Consider the following 19,494-nt stretch of genomic DNA (forward strand, 5'->3'; position numbering starts at 1 on the left):
TAGAAGGCCACCAGGTTGGTCTGACAGGACCTGCCTCTAATGAACCCATGTTGGTTGCCCCTAAGCATAACCTCACCTGCTGGCCCCTCGTGGACATGCACCAGAATAATTCTCTCAGAAAGCTTACCCAGGATCGAGGTAAGACTAACTGGCCCATGGTTTCCCGGGTCCTCCTTCCTCTCTTTTTTGAAAATGGGAACCACATTTGCCCTTTTGCAGTCCTCTGGCACCATACCAGAGCACCACGAATGCTTGTAAAGCCGTGCAAGGGGTCCCGCAATGACCTCTGCTAATTCCCTCAGTACTCTAGGGTGGAGATCGTCCAGACCAGATGATTTGAATACATCCAGTCCCTGCAGAAGTTCCCTGACTAGATCCTCACTGACCCTTGGCCTAGGTGCGCCTCCCCTGGGGCCTGAGGGGGTCCCGGTGGGGGCGCTGATCCAGTCCCTGCTCAGAAAAATGGAGGCAAAGAAATTGTTAAATAGGTTAGCTTTGTCGTCTAGTGTGATGACCAGATTTCCTAGAGTGTCTTGCCATAGCCCCACGTTACTCAGTACCTTCTTTTTGTCCCCTATTTATTTAAAAAAGGACTTCTTGTTGTCCTTGATCTGGGTAGCTAGTCCCAGTTCCAGCTCCGCCTTGGCCTTCCTGACCGCCACCCTGCATCCCCAAGCAACCAAGGTATAGTCCTCCCTGGTGATGGCTCCTCCCTTCTATTGGGTATATCTTTTAGCTAGGAGACATTCCCGTATGCTTTTGGAGAGCCAAGGGGGCTTTCGCGCCCTCTTGCCCCCTTTCATGTGTGTTGGGATTACCTCCTTTTGGGCTTGGGGGATCGTCTCCTTAAGGAATGACGACTGTTCTTGGACAGTTGAGTCCTCTCCCCTCCGGGACCTCAGTGCCTCCCCAACTATTCTTCTTAGCTCATTGAAGTCCACCCTCCTGAAGTCCAGGGCTGCTGCCTTGCTGCAGGCCTTTGCCACCTTGCGCTGGATGGTGAATTCCAGCAGGTGATGATCACTGTTGCCCAGGTGATTGAGCACCTGCAGGCCCCCTCACCAGGTCGTCGCCCGTGGCCAGCACCAGGTCCGACAAAGTGTCTCCCCTGGTGGGGCTGTGCACCTCCTGGGTTAGATGGAGGTCCTGTATCTCGGCTAGGGACCTACATGAGCGGTCAGACCTGGCTGCCTGCTCTTCCCGGCAGATGTCTGGAAAGTTCAGGTCACCCATGATGACCACGTCCTTTGACCTAACTACTTCCATGAGCTGACTTAAGAATTCCTGGTCTAGCTCTTCCCCTTGGTTGGGTGGTCTGTAGTAGACCCCCCACAGTTAAGTCTCTTTCCCCTTGACTGCCTTGTATTCTAACCCAGAGCACTTCAGTGTGCCCCCATGCCACTCATTGAGGATGTGTATTCCTCCTTGACATAGAGCGCCACACCCCCACCTTTCCTCCCTGTCCTGTCCCTCCTGCACAGCCTATAGCCCTTGATAGTCATCACCCAGTCGTGCGTTGGGTCCCACCACATTTCTGTGATCCCCACTATGTCTGGGTTGGTGCCAGCTAGCAGGAGGTTAAGTTCCTCCTGCCTGTTCCCCGTACTACAAGGGGTTTGTGTAGAGGCATTTGAGGCCTCCTGTGCACTGGCCCCCTAATCTCAGTACTGCCCTGGCCCCTGTTGCTTACCTGGGTATTTGTTCTGCTCGTCGTCAGTCTACAGAACAATTGGGAATGAAATCAGAGTGATACAGAGGTGGCACTGCCTGTTTTTTTTCTGTTGTTTGAATTAACTTTATGGGCCTCTGGTCTAACAGCAAAGAGGGAGGATCTCTCACTGAATTTAATTGTGTATTTGGACAAGAGGTCCTCCAAAGAAAGTGTTTGACTTCACTAGGATCTACTGTTTGTTACTAGATGTGTGTCTGTTTGTCGCTGTTTCTTCTGACTTTTTTTCACAGACTTGCTTCTTTGTACTACTGTACACTTTTTTGTATTGTTACTTGGGTACCATGCTTCGTGTGAATCTATTTGGGCCTTAGAAGTAAATTGGCCTACAGTTGGAGCTACAGATTTGGCTAGACAGATGTTCAGATCAGTTAGTTTTTCAGAGGCTGATGTGATGCCAAAGCCATTGGTGCAATGAGATGCACATGCAGCCATGTCTGCTAGAGGGACATCTGATAGAGGCAGATTGGCGACTCCATAACTTTAAAAGGGAGTCCTTGTCAACACAAACGCAGCAGAACAACATCCCCTCTTCGGTTCGTGACTAGAAGAAAGACAGGAGAAACCACTTTGTACCAGATGGTGGTTCCTTTAAAATGAAATGGGTGTGTGTTAAGTCAATTCTATCTGGCTCAGTTTACATCATATATTGTGCAGAGGACACATTTGGTGCATCTTGTCACATTTTGCTTTGTGCACAAAAGCCTGCCAGTCAGCTGGATACAAATGAACTAAAAATAGCCAAGGGAGAAAGGAGGAGTCTAAAAGGGTTTCTGTCCCTGTATTCAGGCAGTCCAGCTATGGCCCATCTCACTGGTGACCGGTGACCAAAAGTAATTATCATTTGGTGGCTGTTTGTTGGATAGTCAGTTGTGAAATCAGTCCATTTCTGTGTTTATACAGAACACCAAAATGACTGTCACAAGGGATACTAGTAATTGTCTAACTCAAACATTTCTTAGAACTTTCTATCTGTAGTCTCAGAATGTACCAGAAACATTGCTTCTCAACATCTACACTTGCCAACATGTGGCAGAAGCAAATGAAATATGTAGCAGATAACCAAAATGTGGAACAGTTGTGTTTTGCTGCATATCACATTATACGTCAATTATTCAATTATCAGTGGACTTAGGGTTAAGAGCATGCACCACAATTCAGGGTAAAACATTACCATAATGTTGTAAGTAACCTCTGAACAAGTATTTTAAATCCAGAAAATTGAAAGTTAAACAAATAAATCCAAATGTGTTTAGATTTAGAAATGTACTGTGAGAGAATCTAAACAGCCTTATCTCTGCCCTGTAGTGACACCATGAGGAAAGAAGAAAAAAATTAATGCATCTTTGAGAATCTGTCATTGAATCTGTTACTGTAACCATTAAAATGCTGTACCCATTCCATTTTGCTGCATGGAAGCATTTTAATGGTTTTAGTACTGGATTAGACAGTGCCTTGTGGTTCTTGGCCCAGTGTGTCCTGCTCTAAACCAAAGGGAAGGAAGGTGGAGACTTGGATCTCTGTGTTTGCCTGACAACACATTTTTCTGGCTTTGTTGCTGCAGGACAGATTAACTGATTATCCCAAGATGTAGAACATGGTTTTAAAATCCAAAGCACCCAAAGACTTGGTTACTCTCCCCATTTTACAGACAAGGCAGCTAATTTCATAGTAACTTAATGATTGAGGTAAGACCAAAAATTAAGTAATTTGACTCTCAGCCGCTTCTAGCTTCCTGTTTCAGAACCAGTGGAGATCTCAGACAGATAGGGCAATAAAAACTAACCTTTGCTTTCATCCCCAATGAATCTTTAGTCTCCAGGCCTATCCAGTAACTTCTTACCAGCATTAGCCTCACTTGAAAAAACAAAAATAAACTGGTTTCTCACCTGTGGCTTTGATAACTTGTATTGATTCTTCTTTCTGTCAAAATGATACGCAAGTGAAAATATTTTAAATTTATTCTGATTTCATTTTTAGGTGCCTGAGCATGCAGAGCTCGGTTGGATTTTGGGGTGTTTTACTAGTGTGCCACGTTTACGACGCTTACCCCAGTGGAAGGTAAGGTTTATATCATCAAGTAGAAGGACATTTAAGGTAATTCTAAGCAGAATAGTATTGTCCTTCTTGTATTACTTTCTCCTGCCTGTGGACCACAAACACTGTGTCCTCCATTCTTGCTAGATGATGAAGTAGTCGTTTGCTTTTACCACTGCAGAAAAAGCCCCCTGCATTTTAAAGGCTTTTCCTTAGGAGGTGTACCTATATCAGGGGTAGGCAACCCCCAGCACTCATGCCTTACAGAAGGGGCCAGGGCTGCTCTGCCACAACAAGGATTGGGCCCCTCGCGGCTCCCCTGCCATCTGCCCCTGGCAAGCCAACATCTTACAAGTCAAGGTTGCAGGTTTTTTTGGTACTCTGCCCAAAAACATTCCCAATCCCTGAACTATATATTATGATCATGTTGCTGTGAGATGCTAAAAATACTATTTTAGCAGAGGCTACAGAAGCTATTCAATTATAAATTGATTTTAATCCATTTATCAAAATGCTTGAAGTTGAAATTTCAAGGCTAACAAAATACTGAATGCAAAAAGTACAACAGAACATTAAGATTGAAAAACTGAGCCATCTCAAACAAGGAATTCTGTAAGTAGGTCTTTCTTGTGCGAGGAGATAGCCAATTTGTTCATTTTATAGCACAGTAGAAAAATGGTTTGCAAATCTAAAGGGATATTGAAATAAAAAATAATGCATTTGGGTAATACTGCATCTTAAAATAACTGCTGAAAAATTTTCCTTCTTGGAATTTTATTATTTTAAAAAACTTACATCCATTTTAGCATTACAACCATGTTAGTTTTTGTATTTAATTTCCTTGCTTTTTATTTACTTCACGTAACTTTTTTAAACATACCAGAAGGTAGGAGAGGGAAGGAATGAAAAGAAAAACAACCAGAGTAGTTTGGATTGTAGAATTCAGGGAAGTCTGCATACCTCCAGGTGTGTTTTTTGTTCCTGTTATTTTTTTTTTTTTTAAGTAAGTTTAAAAAAAAAAAAAAAGTCAGGTTTTAAATGCAACAGCTGGTGTTAATGCACTACTTAGACTAGAATCAACCTTTTTGAATCTGAGTTTCTAAAGATGTTAGGAAGGCTGGGGAGTGAAACAACCCCTCCACCCCCTAGCTTAGGTGGGAGCCACCCGTTTGTGGGGCAGTGGCTTAGCCCTCCTAGGGGAGGGCTGCATGCCTGGCCCCCAGCCCAGGGGCCTGGATCAGGTCTCTTGGAGTCCTTAGAGCCAGCAACATGGTGTCATGTGGACTGGGGTAATTCACTGGGGCCAGAGGGGAGTGTTAGCTTCGGGCCAGTACCACCCCCTGGGAAGCAGAGCTTGGAAAGGATAGAGGGGTTGGTAGAACAGCTAGGTAGAAGGGCTCAGAGAGAGCTGTCCCCTAAGTGGCATAACTTTAAGACCCTGAGAAGGTACTTAGCAAAGTTTAACACCTTTAATATGTAAACCCATCCATATCAAATACCTTTAAAATGGTTTAAAGGTAACCTGTAACATCTTCAGATGCTAAAGGTGCTCAGAACCTTTCAGACTCAGACTTTTGTATTTTAAGTGTCTGGGTATAGATGGAAAAGAGACAGCTGGGTAAGGGGTCTGGTCAGATAAGAGCATAATCAGATAACTTAAGGAATCAAGATTTTAAGGATTTTGTTTTAATTTAGTTATACTGCATACTATACTTCTGCGCATCAGAAATGCATTATTTTCTTAACTGCATGACAGAACACAGGTTCTAGTTTTTTGACTATTGCTTACATTATAACAAACATTGATTGTCTGTATACTGGTTAGGTGCAAAAACACCTAACTGCTAAGACCTAGACTTTGTAGAATACCTACTTTATAATATAATTGCCCTTTAACTGCATAATTGGTGAAATGACTAGGAACCATAGGAACTATCTAATGGCTAACATTAGAGATAAGGTTCTCTGAGAAAGGTGAGGAGACTGAATGAGGTGCTAGAAGATTAGTGCAGGCTCTTTGTGCAGTTATTTACAGTTGTTCATACTGAGTTTGTGTGGACTCTTCCCCCCACAGGGCTATGCACTTAAACAGGGTATACTTGTAGTTTAAAGTGAAGAGTAGTAAATGCCTACTCAAAAAAATATGAATATTTACAGATTAGTTTATCCAAATGATGTGCATTCCTGGAATTCTAAAGGAATTGACTATTAAACGTCTGAACCTGTGGGGAGTAGTATGGAGTTGTGGAAAAAGGTTGGGACCAGGAGAGCTGGATGCTATTCCCAGCTATGTCTCTAATCTTCCTCATGATAGTAGTAGAGTAGTCCCCTCCTTATGTCTGTTTTTCCATGTTTAAAATGGACTACCTTTTGCATCCCTTTGGTAACACACTTTGAGAATCATAAAAATGCTATATGAGAACCAGGAGTTATGGAGATGGTATTATTTTAAAATGGCATGATACCTGGGATTTGAAAAAGAAGAATGATTCTAGCAATTGTCTTTGCACGGGTCTGCTTTTTCTCCCTACTAAAATAACAGTGTATATATGTGTTTTAATGCACTGTAGACTATTTTACTGCACATTATGGTGCCACGTCAAAAACTGTGCTAATACACTGATATATGCAGTAAATATTGGCTAGTGCTCATTGTGTCACTAAAAAAAAGTATGCTTTCACTGCTGTGCAGTAGGGCAGCCTAATGCATATTTATTTAGCACCTCACATTAGAGGGCATTTGCACTTGTGCTTCAGAAGTAGGGTTGGGGGGGAGGAACGATTTAATTTGAATGGCTACGAAAGCCTTTCTAATTAAAATGCCCATGGCATCTCCTGAATCAGCATCCCAGCACTTCAAAATGTCAGCAAGAGAGCTTTATCTACAGCGTGCTGCCATTTTGAAGCATGGGGATGCCGATATACAAGATGTGGGAAGTTGCTGGAGCACAGTAATTGCTCCGGTGCACAACTTCCAGCTCATCAGATCAACCTCCCTTCTCATGTAGAGGCACCCAGAGGTATTAAATTTAACTACATTAGCAAGCACACTTTGATGAACATGTAGCTGCACCCAGTGAGCACTAAAGTGTGTGAATATCTCTACAGTTGTGGCTTTCAAATTTTTGTATTTCACAATGTCTCTCACACTTACGCCTATGTGGTGCCCAAGTGCCCCACAGATCACGGCCTACCTCCTTGTTAGTTCTCTCGCCAGCTGTGCCACAGATGACCATGTTAGTCCTGCAGGCACTGGCTCCTTAACAAAAATATCATAGTAGCATTCATGTGGCACTACACTTGAATTAATTAGCTCTGTCTCACAATATAAAAGATAGCATTAGCAGATCAACCTAACTTCTCAGCACAATGATGGTTCTGTAGGAACATTTGTGGGGTTTGTTGATACCTCTTCCAGCTCCTTCCATATACCTACCTTTGCAGTCCACCTATGGCAATTCTACAGCCTGCATATGGATTTGAGAACCACTGATTGGTTGAGCAATAAGAAATATTTGGTATTAACAAAGAGCAAATTCTGGGTGTATTTTTTGCTAGAGTTACACAGTAAGTCAAGGGACACATTTGTTGTAACCTACGGCCAAGTATATCAGCATTTTATTTTGATTTTTGTAGTCAGGTTTTGACATTATTGGTCAAGCACATGATTTCCCTTTCTTCTTGTTTTATAAACAGATAAAGGATGCCAGCCAAAAAAACGAAGGAAACGTTGGTTTGTTCACGTATCCTGTGCTTCAAGCTGCAGATATTTTGCTGTACAAGTAAGAGTCAGAATGTCAGCTTACAAGAAATCAATTGACCTGTGTTGTGGACAGTTTTTGCAACAACAGATGACTAAAAGGAGGTGAAAAACTCAAAAGGTTTAGGAACAGATTACAGCTTTCTGCTTCTCAGTCATTGGTAAAACCCTAGCCAAGGGATAGAGACTGAATATCAGGTCACAGAGAAGTTATTAAATGGTACTGGATTGAAAATGTGGTTGGTTACCTCAGAAGTTCCATAGAATCATAGAAAGTGAGGGTTGGAAGGGTCCTTAGGAGGTTATCTAGTCCAGCTCCCTGCTCAAACCAGGACCATTCCCAACTAGATCTTCCCAGCCAAAGCTTTGTCTATCTGGGTTTTGAAAACCTCCAAAGGATGGAGCTTCCACCACCGCTCTGAGTAAACTGTTCCTGTGTTTTAGTACCCTCCTACTGAGAAAATTCTTCCTGATATTTAACCTAAACTGCCCTTACTGCAACTTGAGACTGTTGCTTCTTGTTCTGTCATCTGTCACCACTGAGACCAGTCTAGCTCCATCTTCTTTGGAACAGCCCTTCAGGTAGTTGAAGGCTGCTATTAAGTCTCCTCTCCGTCTCCTGTTCTGTAAACTAAATAAGCCCAGTTCCCCCAGTCTTTCCTCACAAGTCATGTCCCCCATCCCCCTTATTGCTTTTGTCACCCCCTGCTGGACTCTCTCCAATTTGTCCACATCCTTTCTGTAGTGGAGGGCCCAAAACTGAACACAGGACTCCAGATGTGGCCTCACCAGTGCTGAATAGAGGAGAATAATATCTTCCCTTGACCTACTGGCAACACACCTACCAATGCAGGCCAGTATACCATTAGCCTTCTTGGCAACAAGAGCACACTGCTGGCTCATATTCAGCTTTTCTACAGAGCTGCTGCCCACCCAGTCAGCCTGCAGCCTGTCCTGATGCATGGGATTGTTCCATCCTAAGTGCAGGACTTTGCGCTTGTCCTTGTTGAACCTCATGAGATTCCTTTTGGCCCAATCCTCCTATTTGTCTAGGTCACTCTGAATCCTAGTCCTGCTTTCCAGAGTATCTGCTACGCCCCACAGCTTGGTGTCAGCTGCAAACTTGCTGAGGATGCACTCTGTGCCATTTTCCAGGTCGCTGATGAAGACATTGAACATAACCAGCCTCAGGACCAACCCCTGGGGCATCCACTTGACACCGGGTGCCAACTAAACATCAAGACATTGATTACTAGGGATCCTGGTTTTCCCTGTTAAAAAATCCCAAATTCTCTACTAAAAAATCCCAAATTCTCTACTAAAACCCCCCAAATCCTTTGTTAAAATTAAAGCCTCCCCCCACCTCCCCACCCCCAGCTTTGCTGGCACCCCTTTCCCCCCAGCCCACAGCCCCTGCTCCCCCAGCCCTGCCGGAGGGGGCCCCCAGCTGCCAGGGATACAGACCCAGATCTGCAGCCCTCTGCTCCTGCTCCTTCCCTTCCTGCAGGCTCGGGCAGGGCAGCTCCCTGCAGCTGCTTGCACTCCCAGGGGGCAGTGGGGACCCGTGCCCCCCAGGTCTGTACCCGGGCAGGCGCAGGCTGAGACTGCTGCCCAGCCGGTTGGGGTTTGGAGCCCAGTGCTGCAAATGCGCGGCTACAGGGCTCCAGCAGGGAGCAGGACAGGGTCACAGGTGGCTCATCTGGGAGAGGGGGAGGGCCAGTTCCCCACTGCTGCACACACTCCCAGGCAGGGGAGACCCACGCCCCCCCCCGTTTGTACCCAGGGCAGGCACAGGCGGCTTGAGCTCCTGCCCTGTTTCCACCTCCCCCACCCCCCACCAGGAACTCTGGAGCCAGCAGGCACAACCCAATGCGGCTGGGGACAGCAGGGCTGCACAGGGATTCCTTGCCGCTGCAAGCATCCCCCCTGCTGCCCTGGGGATGCATCTCCAGTGCCTGTTGCTGCTTTGAGGGGCACAGCCCCATGCTGCTGCCTTTAGTGCAGCCCCACGCACAGGAGACACGTTGCTGGGGCAGTGGGGGGGTGAGAAGCAGCGAGGAGGTTTTCTTCATGGCTGGTTCACAGGGGGAGAGCGGGTGGCAGGGAACAGCAGGCCCCCTGCTCGCCACTGTTCCCTGCTGCCCTTGACCCATTGTGGCAGGTTGCTGAGGAGCTGTGCAGAAAATCTCCTTACCGCTTTTTGCTCCCCCCCACTTCCCCGGCGACGCACCTCCGGTGCACGAGGCTGCAGTGCGGGTAGCGGCACAGGGCTGCGCCCTTCAAAGTGGTGGCAGGCACAGGAGGTGCATTGCCAGGGCAACAGGAAGGTGAGAAGCAACTAGGAGGTGTTCTTCGTGGCTCTTCCATTCCCTGCCACGTCACGTCATTGGTGGAGGGGAGCAGGCCCCCTGTTGGCTGCTGTTCCCTGCCACCCTGCTTCCCCCACTCCATGACACAGCATGGCAGGGAGCAGAGGACCCACACAGAAAACCTCCTCACTGTTTCTCACCCCCTGCTGCCCTGGCAATGCACCTTCTGAACACAGGGCTGCAGTGAGGGCAGCGTCTTAGGGCTGTGCCCCTCAAAGCAGCGGCAGGAGCCAGACCGGCAGGGGCAGCTCACAGCAGCAAGGAATCCCTGCATGGTCCCGCTGTCCCCAGCCACACTGGGTCATGCCCGCCAGGCTCCAGAGGCCTCAGGGGAAGGAAGCAGGGCAGGAGCTCGATCCTGCAGCCTGCACCAGCCCTAGGTACGGATCTGGGAGGCGCGGGTCTCTCTTGCCCCCCAGGAGTGCACGCAGCAGTGGGGAACCAGCTGTCCCTCAGAAGAGTCACTTGCAGCCCCATCCTGCTCCACGCTGGGGTCCTGCAGCTGTCCATTGTGGCCCCAGGCCCCAAACCCCACACGGCTGAGCAGGAGCCCCAGCACCCTCCCTCCCTATAGGAGCCTCAGTCCCTCTCTTGCCCCCCACTTAACTGCTGGAGCTGCTCTGCAGGTTGCCTGGGGCCACATGCATGTCTATGCATGTAGCGCCCCCTGTCTTTCCACCTTCCTCCTGCTGTCTGCCAGCCTACAGGGAGCTTATTGCAAAACAGCAAATAACAGGTTTCTCTGGTAAAATGAGAAATATGCATTTGCCTCTGGTTTACTCTGTTTTTCCACTGGAAATGGAAAAACTGGATCACTGTTGATTACTACTGTCTGGGCCCAGTGTTGCAGCCAATTTTCTATCCACCTTGCAGTCCATTCATCCAGCCTATACTTCGTTAGCTTGCCTACGAGAATGTTATGGGAGACAGTGTCAAAAGCCTTGCTAAAATCAAGGCATACCAAATCCACTGGTCTCCTCACATCCACAGAGCCAGTCAAAGAAGGCAGTCAGGTTGGTCAGGCATGAGTTGTCCTTGGTGAATCCATGCTGACCATTCCTAATGACCTTTTTCTTCTCCAAGTGCTTATATGGATTCCTTGAGGATTTGCTCCATGACTTTTCCAGGGACTGAGTTGAGGCTAACTTGTCTGTCGTTCTCTGGATCCTCCTTTTTCCCTTTCCTAAATATGGGGCACTATGTTTGCTTTTTTCCAGTTATCCAGGACTTCTCCTGATGGCCATGAGTTTTCAAAAGTGATGGCCAATGGCTCTGCAGTTACGTCAGTCAACTCTCTCAGCACCCTCGGGTGCATTCCATAGATTTCATAGAGATTAAGGGCTGGAAGGGACCTTATGAAATCGTGTCCGGCCCACCCCCCTCCATAGGCAGAAAGTCAGCTTGGGATCAAATGATCCTAGCAAGAAATATAACCACCTGTTTTTTTTGAAGGAGTCCAGAGTAGGTGCTTTCACCACCTCTCTGGGGAGTTTGTTCCAGACCCTGGACATGTGCACTGTGAAGAATTTTTTTCTTATGTCTAATCTAAAACGGCCTTCCTGGAGCTTATGGCCGTTAGACCTTGTTATCCGTTGGTGAGCTCTGGTGAACAGGTGTTCTCCCAGGTCCCGATGTACCCCTCTTATGTAATTGTAGGCTGCCACCAACTCCCCCCTAAGCCTTCTCTTCTCCAGACTGAAAAGAGTCCCAAGTCCCTCAGCCTCTTCTCGTACAGCCTTTCCTCCAGACAATGGCTCATATGAGTGGCTCTCCTCTGGACTGACTCAAGCTTCTCCACATCCTTCCTGAAGTGGGGGGACAGTACTAGATGCAGTACTCCAGCGGCAGTCTCACCAGGGCCGAGTAAAGCGGGAGGATAATTTTCCTGGTGTTGCTTGCGATGCATCGGTGGATGCACACCATAGTTTGGTTAGCCTTGCTAGCCACAGCACCATATTGGTGGCTCATATTCATCTTGTGGTCAGTCAAGACCCCCAAGTCCCTTTTGGTGATGGTGCTAGAGAGTGTAGCACTGCTGAGCCTGTAAGTATGCTGGGGGTTCTTCCTACTGAGGTGCAGCACCTTGCACTTCTCTTCATTGAAGAGCATCAGGTTTTGGTCAGCCCACTGTGAGAATATGTCCAATTCAGCCTGTACCCCAGCCTGTCCTGCAGTGTGACCGCCCCCCCATAATTTGGTATCATCCACGAACTTGGTCAGTTCACCTCTGACTCCTGAATCCAGATCATTGATGAAGATGTTAAAGAGTACTGGCCCAAGTACCAAGCCCTGAAGGAGTCTACTGGTAAACCTGTGCCACGTTAATTTGTTCCCTTCAACTAGTACTCTTTGGGTCTGACCTCATAGCCAGTTGCCTAGCCATTGGACCATATGATGAATGATCAAGGCCACAGTTCCCCAGCTTATCCATGAGGATGTCATGGGGAACTAGGTCAAAGGCCTTCTTGAAGTCCAGATACATGACGTCCACGTCATTTCCCTTGTCCAGGGCACATGTTACCTGATCATAGAAGGAGATGAGGTTGGTCAGACAAGACCTGCCAGTCACAAAGCCATGTTGGCTGGCATTCAGAAGCTTGCCTTCCATTAGTCTGGCGTTGATGGATCCCTTGACAATTTTCTCCAGCAGTTTTCCAGGGATGGACATCAGACTAATTGGTCTATAGTTCCCCAGGTCCATCCAGCCCCATGGACTTGTACACATTCAGCTTTTCTGAGTAGTCCCTAACCTGTTCTTTCAGCACTGAGGGCTGCACGGCTTCTCCCCAAACCATGCTGCTAGGTGCAATAGTCTGGGAGCAGCCCTTGCCTATGAAGATGGAAGTAAAAAAGGCATTGAGCACTTCAGCCATTTCTGTATCTTCTGTCACAAGATTGCCTCCCCCATTCAGTAAGAGACCCACACCACTTTCCCTGATCCTCCTCTTGCTATCAACATACTTGTAGAAACCCTTCTTGTTACCTTTCACTTCCCTTGCTATCTGCAACTCCAGTTGTGCTTTGGCCTTCCTGACCTCATCCCTGCATGCCTGAGCAGTGCTTTTATATTCTTCTCTAGTTATTTGTCCAAGATTCCACTTCTTATAAGCTTCCTTTTTGTGATTAAGTCACATACAATTACCAGTAAAAATAACACTCTTGATTTTTTTTGGCCTGATTGGGTAAGTCAGACTAACCTATAGTTTTTGAAAACAGGGAAGAGTCCTACTGATTGCCCTGCCTTGTCCTGTGATGGACTTGGCATATGGCTTGAGAACTTAATTCTAGAGCTTTCAGTTGGGCCCTTTACACATCTACCGAAGTCACATTCAGTTGTTTGGTTGCTTTTTGGTTTTTTAAGTTTTAAAGTAGCAGCCATGGGGAAAGCCTTCTCTGCACGAAGGAAAAGGGAAACTTCATGTGGTACCCTCTAACTAAAAATTGAGATCCCTTGCAGCAGCACAGTCGTGTTCTAATTTTCTTTCTTGGTAGATTAGCAAAGATCCCAATTTTTGATGTGAGGTCTGATACCTAGTACCATCAGAATACAGCATAGTCATATAGCAGTGTTCATAGAGGTCTTCTGTAAATTGGGAAACTGGAAATCAGCATTCTTTGGTTCACATTTTAACTGAGGACGTGTAGAGTACTGTGAGGAAATTAAGGGGGTACGTGTGTGCGTATGCAGGAGTAAGGAACCAGGAATAGCGAGGCTTCATTTTAGGGAAATAATCTACAATGCAGTATTCATGGGGTGTCAGCAGTAATCTCAACAGATCTAGGGATGAAATTATTAGTTTTGCATACTGTAGTCAGGAGTAATAGTGTACAGTTAAAAAGAACATTAGAAATAGCTTCATAACTGTGAGACCCATTAAGTATTAGTTTTTAATAGACAATAATAGAATCCTCAAAATAATTTCAGATACTTGACTTGACCACCAAATACCATACTTCAGCAAGCCTTGAGAAGAACTAAATCACATAATGTTCTAGTCTGCGAAACTTGACTTATGCTTATTGCCAAACATGTTATCAACAGTGACTGGAACCAAAAGACAAAAGAAGGTGTGTGAGTGTCTGTATTAAGAGGTTATCCTTAATGACACAGCATCTTCATATTAAAAAAGGTAAGAGAAAAGGAGATATGGGAGGAAGTGGATTGTAGGGTAAGGAACAGCAGTCATGGTACAGAATTAAGATCTGGAGGAAGAGAGAAACTAAATAAATCAAGATGAACCACAGAAAAAGAAGTAAAAAAGAAAATAAATACACGAACAGAAGTTTAGAAAATAGTATGTGAAAGGAATAAAAGCAAGGAAGCTGGTTTTTTAATTAATAATAACAGTAGGCAAGAAAGAAAAGAATCATGCAGAGGCATTTATGAAAGCACAGTAGGTTTTCTGTTTAGTCAGGTAACTTCAAATCTGGAACCATTTTGGCATATGGAAACATTTCTTTTGACCTGCTTAAAGTATATTGGTTATGGTAACTGATTTATGTGTTAGTTATAGGCTGTTGTGATTTCCTATGGGCTACTGTAGCTGTTTTTAGGTTGCCCTGTTAACTATTTGGTGAAGGGAAAGGGTGGGCAAATTGACCCCTGCATGTCAGCCCAATAATTTGGGACCAGAAGGAATACTATACTGAATTGAAATTGCCTGGGAATTTGTTGTCATGGAATGTTCTTCCTTGAGTTGGAATTTGTTCAGGATTCAGTTTAATGCACCCCAGTGCTTACAAAAAGTGCAGTTGGTATTGAGGCTTTGATAATCAAGTGTTGGCTGTATTTCAGTCTACCTCATATAAGAAAGAAGGCAAGAAAGAAGTTTTTAGTAGTTAGGATGATTTAATCATGGAAAAGAAATGCCATGAGACATGGTGGATCTGTCATCTCTTGATATTTCATATCATGCGAAATGTTTTTCTTTAAGATACACTTTAGTCACACAAAAGTTACTGGACTTGGTCAGAAGTGTCCAGCTCAATTGGTATGTTTTATACAAGAAATCAGACTACATGATCAGGTTTTGGGGGAGTTTTTCTGGTCTTAAAAAGTGAATAAAATGAATGAATAAAAATAGTTACCATACTCTTATCCAGGGCATGGGTACAATATTGACTCATCAGTCACTTTTCTTCCTCAATTTCCTGTCAGATCCATCAGCACTAATTTAATCCATACTTTTGTTATTTTATTCAAATAGCATTGCAGCCTGACCTACTGTAACCTGAGGTTTGATAAAAGAGGTGATATGGCTATTTATCATTATATATTTTTTCTTTTCTTTTATACACCATAGGCATATGCTTTTTGATCAAGAGAGGCTGAGAGTAGGAGATATGGGGTGCATCTACATGTGCTCATTACTGCGGAGTAGAGTAATTAGCTCTGCAGTAAAGCCTCACTGTCTATACATGCACTGGTATTAAGGCACAGTAAACTAATGAACTCTGCCATAAAATAGCACTGTCACTGACAGTATTATCTTATGGCAAAGTACTTCACTGTACTGAAAAGCACATGTAGATGCTGACAAGGGGTGTAAATTGCACCCAGCCAGCCAGGGCCTTGCTCCACCCCGGCTCACATTGCTGCTATCTCAAATGCACGTGTAGATGCTGCACCCAGAGTTCGTTTACTCCGGCTTGAATGGCTCTGGAGTTTATGGCTTCACATTAATTGCACATGGCACCCACAAAGGCTTTTCTTTGGGTTAAGTATAATTGCATTTTATGTATAGAAATTTTGTGCTGTACTTAATTTTACTTTGAATGAAATAGGCCCCTGCTACATGTTACGTATATAACTGGTGAATCATGGAATAAATTTAGACCAGCTACAAATGCAAAGTAATTATCACTTAATAAAAATGACTCTTCAACTATATAAAATTAAAATAGTGCTTGAAAATATGTAACAACTCTATAGTTCAGGGGTCGACATTTTTGGGCAGAGTGCCAAAAACACCTGTAGCCTCAACTTGTAAGATGTTGGAATGCCAGGGGCAGGTGGCGAGGAAGCCACAAGTGGCCTGATCCTTGTTGTGGCAGTACAGACCCTTCCCTGCTATCTGCCCTGAGGCACACGTGCCAAGCAGAATGCCTTTGTGTGCCATGTTTTGGCATTTGTTCTGGGGGTTACCTCCCCCTGCTGTAGCTGGTTTCTATCCAGCATTAGTTTGAATGTGTAGCAGAGTTGTTAGAGAATTACTCAGCTTTTTGTATATGAGCAATACTTAACATCTTTCTTGTTCTTTCTGAAGAAGCAGGTGGTAGAAATCCTGCAGAAGGTGAGGATGTCTGCAAAATACAAATAAACACAACTCTGCTTTTGCTATAATTGGGTATATGTTCCATTTACTTTTTTATACTTTGTGAAAGACTGTTTATTTTGTTCCTGAAGATTCATTTCATCCTACCAGAAAGAGTAGAACCAGATTGGATTAGGATCTGCTTGGGTCTTTTTCTAAAAAGAGGAAAGAGAGGTTTCACTGAAATTGAACATTTGGCTCCATCTGGCCGTAAAGCATGGAGGAATTGTGACAGCTTTGGGTTACATTTCAACAGAACCAGAGAGCTTTACTGAGTTTCCTATATCTGTCTTTTATTAAAAGGTCAACACATGTTCCTGTTGGAGAAGATCAAGTCCTGCACCTGGAATTGGCTCAAGATATAGCACAACACTTTAACAAGAAATATGGAAAATTCTTTCCAATACCCAGAGCTATTTTAAGTAAGAAGACCTCTGACTAATAATTACTACTAATTATTGTTCATGTTTACTAGTGTTATGAGTTGGTTTTGATTCAGAAGTAAGGAGAATCTATTTCAGAAACCAGGGAAAAGAGATAAACATATGCGAGAGCAGACAGGCAAAACAGACAAATTGAAAAGAGGAGAGACTGTAAAACTCCCAGTGATAAAAGTAGGGCTCTGCAACCCCCCTGCCAGTGCAGGAATATGTAAAGTGTCTCCTGTTCCAGTCCTGGGTCCCCTGCACATCTCTGCTACTGCCTATTCAGTTCTGCTTTTTATAGGGCTGTACCTCTCCTGAGGAGAATACAGATTCTGTGATGTCAATTACATAGCAATTAACACTGCCACTTAAAGAGCTATGAATAAGATGCATAAAACCAGGACAATTATACACCATTTGTGCAAACTATTGTAACCTAGTGATTCTCAACCAGAGATCTGTGGCCCCCTGATGGGTTGCAAGCAGATTTCAGAGGGTCTGCCTGGGTCTGAGGCAAGTCCCAAGGAAGGGGTGGGGATGGTCCCACAGGCTCCTCCTTACAGGTGTGACTGAAGGCAAGTGGGTGAGGCTCTGCACTGCTGCTTCTGCTTAGGTGAGTGGGGGCCCTGGGTCTCCCTGCTGCTGAGCACCACCAGCTGCACCTGGGGCTGTGTGGGCAGGGCTGGAGAATAGGACAGTCGTTGTGACACAAGTGGGCCATGGAGTTTTTATATCATGCCGGGGGGGAGGGCGGCTCAGGAAGAAAAAGTTGAGACCTCCTGCTGTAATCAGTCCTGCAAAGTAACTTCCAAAAGTTTTAACATTTACTTTTAACATTAATGTGTTAATTTCAGTATCTTTTTTTTTTTTTTTTAACTAAAACAGTGCATGCTTGATTGCAACACAAATGTTTGGAAAGTGGCTGGAAACATGAACAGTTGGGTCAGGAAGACTTGTTGCATCTTTGTAGCAGTTCGTGATCTCTAGGGAAATGTGCAGCAGAGGCTGCTAGATCTAAAGCAGCAAGGGATTCTCACCTTAGAAAGGAGTATTCTTTGCCAAAGTATTGCTATTACGCTTCTTTAAGTTTTCAAGCCCCAGTGACAAATGAGATGTTAGCCACATGGTGTTGGACAGAGAATATTGCATGTTGCAAAGTTCTGTGCAGTATCGTATGAGCAGTTTGAGAATATGCACTATATCAGAAGCTGGGCTGTTTGCTATTCATGCCTCGAGTTACCTTGTCATTTTTCTTCACTGTACAGACTAATTATAAAACAGAATAAAAGATTCTTGTATTTAGGTCAATAGCTTGTAGTGCACTCCATGTATAATACTTTTAGAATAGGACTGGTACAACAAGATGAATCTTGTAAAGCATTTTATATTACTTCTGTTTCACCTATGTTCATATGCCTCAGTTATTTCCATAGAACGTATTGCCTTAGTATTATTTGTTTTAAAATTTCCCCTTTTGGAGTTTGGCCAGGTTTTGGTTAGGCAAAACGTCTTAAGTAGCTTAACCCCAAGGGGTTTAGGAGAATTTCGGGGTTACTTGTGTTGAATAGTTTTCCTGTGGTGAGGAGACTGGTCTTTTAGGACTCACCTGGAGGAAAGCTTCACCTACTTACCCACCATTATGAAGACCCTCACTAGTGTCTGGTCTGTGTTTCTCAGTTTTTTTCTTCTCAGTATCAAGACCCTAGAGGGAGGAGATGGTTTAGAAAGTGAATCACCATGGAGCTTCAGCAAAAGAAAGAAATGGCTGGGGTGCTTTGCGGGGTGGGTACGAAGACCAAAGGTGAATGATCCTTGACCAAGGCGATGAGGGAAATGCATCTGCCAAGGCAAACAGAGACGTACTGAAGCTTGGGGTATACTCCTAACTCAAGTGTCTTACAAATATTAATGGAAGACTTATCTGTGTGTGTTTCTAGATTCAACGAAGAAAATAAAGTCCCTCAGAGATCCAACAGCCAAGATGTCCAAGTCGGACCCTCAGAAATTAGCCACAGTTAGTTTAATGGACAGTGCAGAGGAGATAGTGCTGAAATTCCGCAAGGCTGTGACTGACTTCACCTCAGAAGTGACCTATGATCCAGACAGTCGCCCAGGTGTCTCCAATCTTGTGTCTATTCATGCTGCAGTAACAGGACTTGGCATAAAGGAAGTATTACACCAATCAGTTGGTCTTGACACCGCCCACTACAAAATGATGGTGGCAGAGGCAGTTATCCAGAAACTTGCACCAGTTAGAAGTGAAATGAAGAGGCTCCAGCAGGATAAATGCTACTTGCAGAATGTTTTAAAGGCTGGAGCAGAGAAAGCCAAAGAATTAGCTGCCCCTGTGTACCAGGAAGTAAGAAGATTGGTAGGTTTACTGTAGAAATTGCTAAATAGCGATAAGCTATTTTATTTTCTACAGCCAACCTTTATTTATTTTCGTAGTGATTTTGAAGGAATCTTTTATTTGGGGAAATCAGACTAGAAAATCAGAGATGTTTTCTCTGGGAGTAAGATGTAGATCAAGTGAATGCCTTCCAGCAGGCATCGAACTACAGTCAGATGAAGACAACAAAGACCTGCAGTTTCCAAAGAAAACCATAACATCAGGACAGTGAGACTACCTAAAGGAATTGGCTATTTTTGTAGCATGTCATGAGAAGGGAATTAGAAAGCAAGGTAACTGGAATGTCCTCAAACTAATCCAAACTGGAGAGAAAGTTAAATTCTTGTCACAAACCTCTATCATGCACATAACCCTAAATAGAAAGGCAGTTATCCCATTAGTTGTATTGCCACTTATCCTAGGTTGAAGATGATAGCAAAATGTATTCCCAAATAACCAGAATAAAAATAT

The 19,494-nt window shown here is 44.6% G+C and overlaps 1 protein-coding gene across 3 annotated transcripts in view; it reads left to right on the forward strand.

Annotated features, from left to right (window-relative positions):
* The window catches only part of WARS2 (tryptophanyl tRNA synthetase 2, mitochondrial), a 92,123-nt gene extending 72,984 nt beyond the window's left edge, over positions 1 to 19,139 (forward strand). For all 3 annotated transcript variants that reach the window (XM_019548646.1, XM_019548647.1, XM_019548645.1), the window contains 4 exons: positions 3,710 to 3,790; positions 7,463 to 7,548; positions 16,513 to 16,631; positions 18,572 to 19,139. In XM_019548646.1, the coding sequence (XP_019404191.1) occupies positions 3,710 to 3,790; positions 7,463 to 7,548; positions 16,513 to 16,631; positions 18,572 to 19,020 (735 nt within the window). In that variant the 3' untranslated portion in view covers positions 19,021 to 19,139. The remainder of the gene's footprint in view (positions 1 to 3,709; positions 3,791 to 7,462; positions 7,549 to 16,512; positions 16,632 to 18,571) is intronic.
* Positions 19,140 to 19,494: the final 355 nt, after the last annotated feature.

The sequence above is a fragment of the Crocodylus porosus genome, unplaced genomic scaffold (genome assembly GCF_001723895.1).
Source record: "Crocodylus porosus isolate Cpor-Errol unplaced genomic scaffold, CroPor_comp1, whole genome shotgun sequence".
Taxonomy (NCBI): domain Eukaryota; kingdom Metazoa; phylum Chordata; order Crocodylia; family Crocodylidae; genus Crocodylus; species Crocodylus porosus.